Source organism: Paramisgurnus dabryanus, chromosome 3 (assembly GCF_030506205.2).
Source record: "Paramisgurnus dabryanus chromosome 3, PD_genome_1.1, whole genome shotgun sequence".
Taxonomy (NCBI): domain Eukaryota; kingdom Metazoa; phylum Chordata; class Actinopteri; order Cypriniformes; family Cobitidae; genus Paramisgurnus; species Paramisgurnus dabryanus.
In genome coordinates this window covers 42517468-42531334 of record NC_133339.1, presented here as the reverse complement: position 1 = coordinate 42531334, position 13867 = coordinate 42517468, and the positions used below count along the sequence as shown (strand labels likewise).

General features: G+C 37.9%; 2 protein-coding genes across 5 annotated transcripts in view; one reads left to right on the top strand and one right to left on the bottom strand.

The window, feature by feature from the left end:
- Positions 1-13867, bottom strand: part of tnfsf18 (TNF superfamily member 18) — a 56927-nt gene that overhangs the window by 21501 nt on the left and 21559 nt on the right. The window lies entirely within an intron of this gene.
- Positions 336-13867, top strand: part of ppap2d (phosphatidic acid phosphatase type 2D) — a 46696-nt gene continuing 33164 nt past the window's right edge. The window contains exon 1 of the mRNA XM_065240424.2: positions 336-921. Within this exon, the coding sequence (XP_065096496.2) occupies positions 732-921 (190 nt within the window). The 5' untranslated portion in view covers positions 336-731. The remainder of the gene's footprint in view (positions 922-13867) is intronic.

The window sequence follows — 13867 nt, the reverse complement described above, 5'->3', positions numbered from 1 at the left end:
TGAAAGACAGGGAGTGAAAGCTTGCGCCAGAGTCATAAAAAACAGATGGGTCAAATAAAGAGGGTAGGGGGCTGTGTCACAAAACTTAGTGAGCTGCATACTTTGTCAGGCTATGTAGGCTACACACTTGTTCAACGACATCTAAGAAACGCACATAATGTGTACATAAACCAACTACAGTATTTAAAAAGTTGTAAACTACAGCTAGAACGCACACAAGTATTTGACGCGTGTTATATGCAAATGCGCGCCTATTATGTCTTCCAATGCTGTCTACGTAGGCAGCGTGCTAGGTTTAGAACACCCTCCAGAGAAGAGGGCGGACATTAATATCCACAAATCAAAACACGGTGCGCGTAAAGTTTCCTCTCTGTTGGGAAAGAATAGAAAGAGTTGAACATGGAGTCCCGGAGGATGACAAACTTTGACTGACATATGTTTTCTGGAATGTGTTTTCTTCATCATGCGTAAAAGATGATGGCCAAACTGCAGCTGAAACTTTTAAGGTCCGGGGAGAGGAGTTTTCATTCAACAGAGCGGATCCCTCCACAACTTTATTAGTTAAGACGCGCGCGCATTGCTATATTCATCATATACACGTGCGCGTGTAGGTGCTATGACACTGACTGGACTTTAAAGATTCTCGAGTGTCGAAACTTTGTTCCTGAAAGTTAACGGAATTCCAGAGGGAAATCACTGCCGTGTATGTGTTAAGTGTAAAGTAGGGGATCATGCAGAAGTTGAACTCGGTGAACAGTCACACGGAGCTCCAGCAGCGGCTCGCGGATCTCGGCGGATCAGGAGACGGCGCGCGGGAGAACGGCACTAAACATGCGCTGAGTTCCTCGGAACCGTCGGGCACCGTCCAGTGCTCCAGCAGAAAGATGCTGGTCGGGCTGGACATCCTCTGTCTGCTCGTGGGTAAGATAAACACATCAGATTTCAATAGCATGCTTAGGAAACAATAAGTTTAGTGAAAGTTATTATAAAGTGAAACTTGTGTAACTGACTGAACAGGTGAAGATTTGATGTACATTCACATATGAATTTTATTGTATGATTTGTATTAAGTTTGTTAACAAACTGATAAGTTTATCATTCGCAAAGGAAACAAAAAAAGTTAAACAGATGTATTGTAAGTTGTGTGAACATCTGTTTTCCTCTTGGAATATTGGACGTTTTTGACACTTGTCACAAACATGTCGATGTTTTCCTGCTCTGACAGAACTTGATATGGGAACAAACTCTAAAAAGTGAAAAGGCCAAGGTTACGCCATCAAAATAATCTTCTTAAAACCCAAATAAGAGCTTAGGAAAAGAAAATAATAAGTTCACAGCCTCTGCACACGTGCGCTGTGTGTCTTGAGTTTAAAGTTGGCAGGAAAGTTTGTCCTGGGAAATTCTGGGGTATCCATGGAAACAAGCAGCTCTCCGGAGAAAAGTGAAAGTGTCTGGAGCTGCATGTGTTGCTTACTTTCCAAATGACATTGACATGCTGCTTAGTGCTTTTGTTATAGACATACTATGTGAGTCAAAAGTAAAACAACACAGTTGTTACATTTCAGCACTGTTATACCTATCTGACCCCCACTTACTGTTTAATAAATGATGAACAATCCAGATTAAGTCAGTCATATTGAACGAGAACCCAATGAAAGACAATGTTTTGTGATTTGTACTGTTTTCTACCTAAAACATATTATTCAACATTGTGAAAATATAACCTTGATGCTCTTAAACTCATCATTAGATTATAAGACATGGATTTCACAGACAGAGTCACAAATTTAACTTAACACACATGGGCAGTTTCCCGGACTAGTCCTAAACTAAAATAAATGTAAGAGCTGTCCAAACTGAAAACAACTTGCACTGACAAGTATCTTAAAATACATCAGTGCCCTTTGTTTTGCCTCAAAATGCACACAAGTAATGTTTTTAGTAAGGCATGTTTGTTAAAACTAGTTATATTTCCTAATTAAACTAAGGCCTAGTCCTGGTTTAAGCTTGGTTGATTAAGGTTTTAGGGATCACAATGTATTCATAATGTACTACATAACATAAGTAAGTCATCAGTTTGTGTAAAATTTCAGGAATATTTATTAGAGACGCACCGTTATGTCGGCCAATAATCGGTTTCGGACAATAAAAGCAATCATTCAAAGTCATGGCCGATATATCCTGTCAATCAAAAGAGAACAGGAAACTTTCAATACCATGCTTTTGAAATAATAAACTAGTGAAAGTTTGAGTTCTGTGTATAGAAAATGTAAAGAAACATCAATAGTTTAATGTTCAATATTAATGGTCATTATATGAATAAATAACATTCAGCGAATTTAGCATTATTATAATGTGCTCACGCGAAACCTTCATTTGCAGAATTTTTTTTAAGTTTAGTTTCCCGTGCTCACGTGAAACTTTCTCGCGCGCATGTGAATCTTTCATGTGTGCATGTGAAACTCTCGCGCGCGCAAGTGAAAGCGAAAGTTTCAAGTGCGCACGCGAAACTAAACGCGGTAGTTTCACGTCCGCATGCGAAACTAAACGCGGTAATTTCACGTGCGCACACGAAAGTTTCACGTGAGCATGCGATAGTTTTACGTGCGCACGCGAAACTAAACTTTATCTATTTATTACCACACACAAAAAAACCATGGCTACTACACTTTTACTACAAAAAACATGGTTCATTTTCGTAAGGGTAATCTTCAGAATTTAGTTAATGCAAATTAACACAACCACCAAATTGGTATCAGCATCGTTATCAGCCGATATCAGTTTTAATAATTAACATCAATTGAAAAATCTAATACACTGAAAAAAATTATTCATTCAATTTACTCAATTTTTTACAGTATGTGGTTGCAATCAATTTAAGTAAGCTACATTTAAACAAAAAAAATTATTAGGAATACAACACAAAACAGAAAACTTTTGTTTAAATGTAGCTTAAAGAAATAGATTGCAACCACTTACCTTAAAAAAATTTTAGCAAAATGAATCATTTTTTTCAGTGTATCGGCACTTGTCTAATTTTTATACATGATTGTAGGCTACATAAACTGTGATCTGTTTAGGATTATGTAACGTCTATTATTGACTTGTTGTGAATGAAAGTTACTATAACGTGTTACACCTTTCCTACATGTGTACACGTGTTTAAGCAGTAACAGATGATCCCATCTAAAGTGATTTATGGTGAATTCAAGCTATGCATTTTATTATCATGTTTTCTTCTTTGATATAAAGCGTGACATTCTTTCCATGTGCTGCCAGTTAAGTTGCATTCATAAACAATCCAGCTAATTTGTTGACACTTCTTCCTACAGCACTGGTAGAAACTCTGCGCACGCCCCATCAGTTTCAGTCGGTTTAATTTGTCAACAATATCCACAACAGGGATGAGGGGATAAACATTTTAATTATGTTTTTTTTATCTTGTCGCGTCTGTTGTGCCAAACAGAACCTGTCCAGGCAGACAGACTGGTTACGGAAAGCGAGTTATTCATGGGCCTAACTGTGCGGTTCACTCAAATAAGACCTGATGTATGAACTCATTGCTTTGGGCTTTCCAGTAAGTCTTACAAAATTAGAAATGTAGAGGTGTCGGACGCCCCTATGATTTCGAATAACTTTGTCATTACGTTCGGACATCAGTCATCGCTTTCTGCGGTGTAGCATTACAGTCACGGGTTCGGCAGTCCTGAATTAATTTGTGATTAAAAAACCATATTAGTTCATAACTTGTGATGACAGTGACGCAGAGAGGAACTACGCTTTTGGGATAAGGGCATGACGCTAGAAAACACAAGGTCATTTGTGTCAGCTTGCGTGAGTCAACATTGCATGTATTTCCCCCATTATATGGTCATGGACTTTGCCACTTCCTCTTGACATTGATCAGCGTCTAGGGCCACATGGCACATCTCATTTGTCTGGTAATCAGCTTTAGCATGCAAAATCTGGCATTCTCCTGTGTTTGAAGAACTAATTGTATTTTCCATCTGGATGAAAGATGTGCATTATAAAACTGATAGTTCTGGCTCTCAAATCTGACAGGATGAGCCATGTGCTATGCAGTTGTAAAGTAGCCAGTATACGGCGCACCTGTGAGCGCACATCGGTTGAATTTTATATTGATGTGGCAAGTTCGGCAGCACATCATACAGTTAGATTAATAAACAAACTATTGTTTATCAAAGCCAAGTTGTGAAGGTTTTTGTTTTACAGGGATTTTACCACAGTTGACAAAAACCCTTTAGCTATAACCAAATCACTACACATAGTTTGTTGCATATTAGAATAAGAATACTTTTGCCAAGTAATATATTGCATTACCTGTATCTGGTTTGTATTACACAAAAAATGGTGCTAATTAGTAGGGATGGGCATGATTAATCGACGATCGATAATTGATCGTTAAGAATTTAGTCGATGACGTTAATTTGTTATTGATTAATCGAATACTTTTTTTTATCTAATGCAGGTTGCGTTGCCTAGCGTAGCGTGTGTCTTGAAGCAATTAAATGAATTTCACTGTGTGGCAGCAATTCAACATTTTACCACCAGGGTGCAATATTTGACACCATACTCCGTTATCTGTGACCTTCCGTTTTGATTTCAAAAAAATAATCATGAAGAGGTCATGATTTTTTTGAACAAATGAAGTCTCTGTTTAAGAATGTGGCTCGCAGCTGCAGGTTCCGCTGCTTTAGAGCGCCGCATATTCAAGCGCATAATATGGTCCGTTTGTCTAACTAAATGTAGTTTAACTGTTTGCCACAAGTTGATCTTGTAATAAAGGTCTCATGGAGGAAAACGCGCTGTATTTTTGTATTCAACATTTTTGAATAATAAGTTAAATAATTGTTATTTATTATAAAAAATTAATGATTAATCGATAGTCGATCGTTAATTCTCCCGACAATCGACTAAAAAAATTTAATCGAATGCCCATCCCTACTAATTAGCACTAAAAGTGATTTACTGGCCCATAATCATAGAAGATCAACTTTAAAGCAACACTAAAGAGTTTTTGCTCTTTGCTCCCCCTACAGGTTGGAAGTGGAATTGTCCATTACCACTGTCGTAAATAATTTAGCCTACTGCAGCAAAACGGGCTCTGATTGGGTCGTAGATCTGCCGTAAAGCAAGTTTTTGTAGTTTTCACTCGAACTACAGGACCGCGACCCAACGGTTGGAAACTTCTTTAGTGCGGTTTTGGCCGATAGAGGGCTGCAAAGCGAATGTGAAAGTGCCGTTCACCCTGTTTTGAGTGGATGAACGACTGAAACTTTTTTGATAACGTTATTTGAAGGTAAAAAACTCTTTGGTGTTGCTTTAAGTGCTATATAGCACCTAGAATAGTAGAAAAAAGGCACAAAAGTTGTTACGGTTGGGATGATTTCTTTTTATAAGGTCCAAAAATGTACCATTTAGGGTCAGATATGTACCGGCTTTGAGTAACCAGTATGTACCTCTAAGCTGTGTACTTTTGGAAACTACCCCTTTCGAACAGAGTGTATATAGCACCTACCTTTAGTCAAATGGTGCTAAGGACAAGTGGTGCTAGTCCTGCTATAGTTTATTAATTATGGATCTACATAGGTGCTAAATAGCACTTAAAGCAGTAATTCTCAAAGTGTGGTTCCCCCCCAGTGGTCCGCCAAAAGATGACCTAAATTAGGCAAGTGTTTATACCAGGGCTATTCAATTGGCGGCCCGCGGGTCAGACCCGGCCCCCAAGATAATTTGATCCGTCCCTTTATGTAGTCTGTAAAAAAGACATCTCTAGAATAAATTTAGAAAGTTAGACAACGGGCCCTACAGTTACGAGTTGATGCGGGTGCGTCTGTTTCATACAGCATGAGCTGCAGAGCGCGAGTCACGTGACTGGTGCGAGCAGCTGTGTCATGTGTTTATATTCGCGCTTTGGTCCACAAGTTCAACGCGATCGCCTCCCCCGCTCGCGCCCGCGTCTCAAGACGCGATAGCTGACTGTGGTGAGTTAAGAGACCGGACTCTATGGCTGTTTTAACTTCATTTGTTGTATTTCCATCTTTAAAACACTGCCTTTTCCGACAATTGTTGTCTGCTAAGTCTGCTCAATTATGACTTGCTTATCAACAATGACATTTACGTTACATGTCTTAATAAATGAAACTGCCGTTTTTCCAAAATTCAAAGCATCGTTCTCACACAATAATGCAATTTAAACGAGTAACAGTTCATTTGCACCACTGTATGCGTATCGTGCTGACAAACATACACCTGATTTCACTGCTCTTGCGAAATCTAAAAACATATTCTGTCTTATTAGAAGCTAGCCTAATGTTTGCCAATTATTAAGATGGCTGTTGTTGTTGAAATAGGGCTACTGTAATAATTAGCTTTGACAAAAAACTGCATGAAACAATGTTATGTTCCATGTTATAAACTTTTTTGATATGTGCACTGAAGTGAGTAAATGAGTTAAATTCTCAATGAGTGTGATATGGATCTTATTTACCTATTTAAATGTAGAATAAAGCTTAATGTCAAGCATAAACTGAAAGCAGCTAAAATCCACAGATCTATTAGTTTTGTAATGTACTAGTTTTTGTTTCATGTGTAAAATCCCTGTAATTTCAGTGATTTTGGACATTAAGGGGAATTTTTTTTCAACATTATATTGTTACCATAGATACAACCATAGACTTCATATACCCGCCACCTCAGTTTTAAACTAATGGCTCTTTGGAATGACATTAAGTGGGACCTAGGCTGTTACAGTATGTTTAATTGCAGTTTTTTTCACATGTGCAGTTTGTTGTTCATATTAAGCTACAACTCATTTTACATTTACTTTTTCAAATTAAATAAAATTCATATAATAATTTCTGAACATAGCATTGCATTTGTGTTTAAAAAATTAGTTTTTGACTTAAAACAGTTGCATATTAAACTTAAATTTAGCTTATCCTTCATATTTTGTTGTTTTTTTGGGGGCGTGTTAGAGTCAGATTCTGTTAGGTGGTCCTCAGAAAAATATTGGAAGATGAAGTGGTCCTTGGGCTGAAAAAGTTTGAGAAACACTGACTTAAAGGGTTCTCCTTTAATTATGAGCCAGTGAACCACTTTAAGTGCAATATATTAGTGCTGCCTCACGATTAGTCGCGACTAATCGTTTGCAGAATAAAAGTTTTTGTTTATATAATAAATGTGGGTGTACTGTGTATAATAATTATGTATAAATACACACACACACACACACACACACACACACACACACACACACACACACACACACACATGCATGTATATAATTAAGAAACATTTACATGTGTATATACATGTGTATATTTATATGTAATTTAGATTATATATAAATATTTATTATATAAATATATTTTTTTCTTAAAATTACACATGTATGTGTGTGTATTTACATATTTACATATACATAATTATTATACACAGCACAAACACATATACTATATAAACAAAAACTTTTATTCTGCAAACGATTAGTCGCGACTAATCGTGAGGCAGCACTACAATATACAATACCGGTCAAAGTTTTTTATTTTTAGGGCTGGGCAAAAAAAGCGATTTTCCGATTAATTGTTTTTTTTTAAAAATGTGGTCGATTCAAAAGCGATTCTCAAAGAGCAGAATCGATTTTTTTTCTTTCATATTTATTTTCGCAAACATTGAACGTAAGATTAACGTTAATCTGAACATCTGAATCAATACCCAGCCCTATTATTTAAATTAATTCACATTATATAATAATAATAATAAATTCATCAAATCTGTGGCATAACATTGGAATTGGAATTATTGTGACCAAAAGCACCCAAAATAATAAAAATATGTTATTGTCTGCAGTGTAGTCACCATGTGCCCATAATAATATGACAAATCTTACTTATGGCATTTCATCAAGCAGCTTCTTGAGGTTTCACCCTGAGATAAATTTGAAAGAATGTTGAATTTCACATCTCTTCTGGACTCTCATTGGCTGCTTTATCATTATCTGTATTCGGTCTAAATCGTCTATTTAAAAAAAAATTAAAGGGCACCTATTTCATTGCTAAAGAACAACGTTATTTTGTGTATTTGGTATAATACAATGTGTTCGCATGGTTAAAAACACATTATTCTACACATACCGTACATTTTTGTAGCTACAGATTTCCCTCTCATCCTTAAATGCACAGATATTGTACAAAACTCAATTTGAAAAGTGCTGTGTCCCTGATTGGCCAGCTAATCTGTACATTGCGATTGGCCTGAATACCAAATGTGACACTCCTTATGTTTGAAAGATTCGTTCACAATACAATGCTAACAGGAGTTAACTTACAGACTGTGAATCCGAAGCTGGAGGAATTATGATAATGTCGGTCTTTACTACATCACCAAATCCCAGGAAGTAAACTGTTGCCTACAATCCGTGTGTTTGTTTTAGTCCAAGAAAAGAGATTTAGGTTGGAGATGATATCTCGGGTTATTGTTTACTTTGGGGTTTGTACCTTTTGCATATCGTTAACATGTACTAATTCACAATTGCATAAACGAGGAAATGTGAAAAATTGTGAATCGGACAATAGGTGCCCTTTAAAACATGTAAAAGATTTTTTTCTTAACGATTAAAACACACACCTTGAGATTTTTAGGTCATACAGTCTAAAAAAATGATGTGTTCATTTTTTACACATAGTTTGTGTCATGCAGTGCGTGTTAAAATAAATAAAAGGGACAACACAATTTGTGTTTAAAATAACACAAAATGTGTTGTTCCAATAATAACACAGAGATGTGTTGTTTTTAACACGTCTGGGTGTAAGAAACTGATTGATTCCAGTGGTGTAACGAATTGTTTCAGCTTTGAAACTTAGAGGTGAATGTAGTTCAATTGGTAGATCATTGAATTAGCAACAAAAATGTTATGGGTTTGATTCCTAGGAAATACACATACTTATTAAAAATCAGTGTACTTTGCATACCCTGTAAATTGCTTTGGATGAAATGTAAACGTTAATGCATTCAAAGAAAAATGCAGATAAACCCACCTGTAAATGTGCATTATATATAGGCCAAGATTTTTGGCATTCAGCCCAAAGTTATTTTAATGAAGTAAGTGGACAAACTCACTGTGTCCCTATTTGCTTTATGTCTTAAAGGTGCCAAAGAATGCTTGATATAATCTGTTAAATTGTTCTATGATATCCACATAGAAGGTATGTGGCTTTATTAAAGGTGTAGCTGAAGATTTTCCCGAATTTTTAATAAGAAGCGCCCCTCCACTAGTGATAGACCGATATATCGGCCGGCCGATATATCAGGGCAATATTTGCGAGTTTTATGTGTATCGGCCGATACATGGCTTCCGTGTTCGCTGTTCTTTTTCCAGGCATTATTTACAGACAGAGTGCTGGAAGCCGCAAGCGATTGCAGGTCATGTGACTAAGGGGTTGTGTACACCAAAACTTTTACGCCCGCGGCCGGCGCATGTTTTCAATTGTTTCCAATGGAAGCTCGGCGTTTTTCAAATAAGCCAGCAGCTAGCAGGTTTTTTCCGCGCTGAAAACCGGCGCTCGGCGGTTTTTCCGCGCTCGGCGCTGAGCGTCGAGAGTTGAAAGAGATTCAACTTGGGGAGAAAAGCTCCGCTCGTCAATGTCAGTTCTCACACGGCCGCCCAATCACAGTGGAGGAGGGGCGGGACATTACCACAGCAAGCAACCGGCTCGCAGCTGAAGTATCACAGCTACCAAAGTGCAGAGCGGAAGAAAGCTGGCACTCAGCTGAAAAACAGCTGGCATTCGGCGTCCTCAAGGCGTTTTCAGCCGCGTTTAAAAGTTTTGGTGTGTCCAGCCCCTAAAAATAACCAACCTTTCCATGACAACATCGAAAGCTCGGCCTAACAGCTGATCATAGCTGAACAAAGCGGGTTTTTATTTCTCATCTCTATGGGGCGGTTTCCCAGACAGGGATTAGACTAGTCCTAGACTAAAATAAATGTACATCTCTTTTAACAACATGCCATTTTTTAACATAATTTTTATGATGTAAATTGAGTGAGCAAAAGCAGTATCGGCTCCAAATATCGGCTCAAGAATATCGGCAGCCTGTATCGGTCATCGGCTAAGGCTGATGAAACAAAAATCGATATCGGCATCGGCACGGAAAAATCCATATCGTTCGATCCCTACCCTCAACTATTAAGTGTGTGCACGAGAGAGAGCATGCACGAGCCTCTTAACTTCGCTCTGTCTGCATGGCTCATGCATTGAGATGTTTACCGGGTCTGTGCCAGGGCTAGCATCGCTAATCATAGCTTACATAAACTTTTACTTGCAGTGATTTTAAATGGATTTCTCCAAATAGCATGCCAAACTTTACCTGTCGAGTAGAAACTTCACGACTGAGGCATCAGTGGGAAGCCCAACATGGGCTTTTAGCACAAGCCAGCGTGTGAAATATTCTCCCAAAAACACTCTCGTCTTGTTAGTTTCTTCAGAGGCATTTCTCTTTTTGTCATGCAATTCATAGACACTTTTTCTCTTGCGAACCTCAGACATTTTGAAAAAATACGGTGAGAACGTGAGCTTCAATGAATGGCTGAAACTAGGGCTGTAACGATTTATCGTGCAAATGCGCGTTTTCTCAATTAATGAATTTGAATAAATTACAGTGAAATGCCGCCACATCCAAAAGCCAGGGGGCGCTCTCGTGCAGAAACTCCCTTTGTGCCACAGAAGAAGTAGCATTGCAAACGCTATTCCAGGAAATGTCTACAGGAATATGTATATCGCAGTTTTTCGGATTGTTTCAGGTATTTTCATAATAATAAAGAATTATTTTGTTTAACAAGTGTTGCTTTTTTAAATGCACGTTATAAACGACTCCAACTCATAATGATTTTAGATTGATAAGAACTTTTTACTGACCAAAACGCCATAGTACACGCACAAGCTGCGCATGAAACACAGAATCGCGATGCAAAAATCGATTTTACGCTGGTCTGTTTAATGGGACACGCGATATATCGTTACAGCCCTAGCTGAAACCGTAGCCCACCACACATATACACCCCAAAGTGCGCATGTGCAGAAAGCAAACCTAGCAAAAAGTGGGAAAGCAAAAACCTAGCAAAAATAGGGACGAGCACGTACGGCGGTCTTACGTAAACATATCATCAGATTGATTGACAACTGGGATGACCAATAGTCTTGATGATCCACCCAGAAAAAGAAAATCTGTTATACCTTTTAGTGCTACACTTATCTAAATTTCCATTTACAACCCTTAACAAGAATTAAATGGTTTATTATAACCTTATTTGAAAGTCATGAATAATAATATTGCGCTTTCTCAGAGCAGCTCCGTCAGTAGCTCTGTGTGTGTGCAAACAGAAATTATGTTTAAGCCTGTATCAGACAAAAATACAGAATTTGAGGAATAATAATTTGTTTGGAGATTGTTAATAGACGTTTCTGAGTGGTAAGTTTGTGTTTTTTCAGTATGAACCTGCAAAACTTAACTATAACGTCAATAGTAGAACTTCAGCCTAAATGCTAGGATAGAGCATTAACTAGCATATAACGCTAACTCAGTAGTCACAACTTACATTGTAACAACATTGTACTTAATTTAATGTGTTATATATTGTTGGGCCGTACATTACGACTGTAACATCACAGTTTGGTCTATTTTCCAGTAATCTTTTGCAGGAACAAGGTTTACAAAAGTAGGTGTTTGAGCCTCATGATATGTCATTACCATGTACATAAATCTTATTATTCATCTATTCCTAGGTAAATACAGTTTTACATTCTACGGCAGGTTTAAATGAGCTAGTATGTCCTTAATTGTCTACAATGTTAGATGCTTTACCAAGCCATAGAATGGTCTTTCCCAACTTCAGTCCTTGCTAAATGTTTGAGATGTCTCCTTATATAAAACACCTGATTCAACTCATCACTTCCTATATGTTTTAGTATATCTCATTGCACTACGCACAAAAGTGTCTAACCTTTTCAATAACAAAAACAGTAAATACTTTTAGTGCATAGCATAAGTAGTCAAACCGGGAAACGACAACTGTTTATTCTGATAAACATCGGCGTCTGTCATCGGTTTACTGTTGCTTGAGAATATTGCAGGCTGCAACATGTTTCTTGTGTTTACTTACGGCATTCTTGCCACGGCATTTTTATCCACTTTAAATAAGTCCACAAAGCTGGAATAAGAGCAGCTTTGATTGGGGATCTGTCTGAAAATTCTCGCTGTGCTTGTGAATGCTGACTGCAATAGCAGCAGATTGTTTACAGAGGCACTCGGATGCACCGAGACGATCGATCACTCCTGTACTCTTTTGTCAGTGCATTCCTCCCGGCAGACTGTGATACGTTGGGAGGTTTCGGAGAAATGCTTGCCCTGGAGATATGCGCGAGTACCTGTGGCTTAAGCAGAGGTCAAAGGTGAAAGTGTGTTAGAAAGGTCACAAAGATACCCGAGTGAAAAAGAGCATGCTGAAACAAGCACTTCTGAGACCCATATCTCTCATTTCACAATCCACACATAAGAGCTTCTAGTGCTTTATATTTAAATGCATCTATATAGCTGCAGGACAGAACCAGGTTAACCAGGTATTAGTACTATGAAATGAAAACCCAGTGTATATACTGGCTGTGATCTGCAGTGGTTATGTTAGTGGAAAATCAAAGTGGTTAAGCCAGTCTCTTAAAAAAGTTACACATGCTGGGTTGTTTCAAACTGCTGTGTAGTTGGGTCAATATGGACAAAGCCAATCGTTGGGTTAAATTAACCTAGACAAATAGCCCCAAGTCTCTACAACATTCCTGGGGAGAGATCATTTTTGGAGGGCGTTTCTGTTTGGGGGTCCCTGTTAAAAGGGATGTGAGTGGTCTCTTTGGTTAAGTCACCCAACGGTTAGGTTTGTCAATACTTGACCCACTCATGGGCTCATTACTTTGTTTCTGAACAGTAAAATGTTGAAAGTATTGATTTTTTGAGTCTAAACTCTGCGTCCTGAAGCAATACTATTTGGCAACTACTGCCTTATAAAGCCACTACATATACAGTTGCACACCAACGCTTTTACGCCTGGGGCCAGTGCATGTTTTCAATTGTTTCCAATAGAAGTTCAGCGTTTTTTAAATAAGCCAGCAGCTAGCATTTTTTTTTTTGGCTCGCTGAAAGCCAGCGCGTAGCGTTTTTCCGCGCTTAGCTCTGAGCGCAGAGAGTTGAAAGAGATTCAACTTTTGGTGAAAAGCTCCGCTCGTCAATGTCAGTTCTCACCCATCCAATCACAGTGGAGGAGGGGCGGGACAAGTATCACAACAACCAACCGGCTCACAGCTTAAGTATCACAGCTACCAAAGCTCGCTGAATTTGAAACCATCAGCATATTGGCTATAGCTCAATAAAGGCCAAAAACGATTGTTTATTAATAAACTTTGTGAAAGCAATAAGTTGCATGTCTGTTGCATAATCCAGCATTTTATATTTAAATTAAAATTAAAATTTAATACTTCCCAAAATAAAATCTGTAAAAATTATATTTTGTCTGTGCGATGGGGAAAAAATAGTAAATCACGTAGTTAAAAACGTGAGAGATTTCTTATTCACGGGAGCCATGCAGTCAGAGTAAGAGTATTTCAAAAAATGTTTGCGGTCTGGGCTTTTTTCAAAATCCCGGAAATATACCAAAAATTGGCAACATTTTATCTTAATTGATGCGGAAATAAACTAGCTAATAGGCCAACTGTATAGTATAGTTGTTTTAAAAAGTTGCCAGCCATTTTCAAGATTTTCACAAACGTTTAATGCCTTCAAGAAAAAGTCTTCTTAAAAT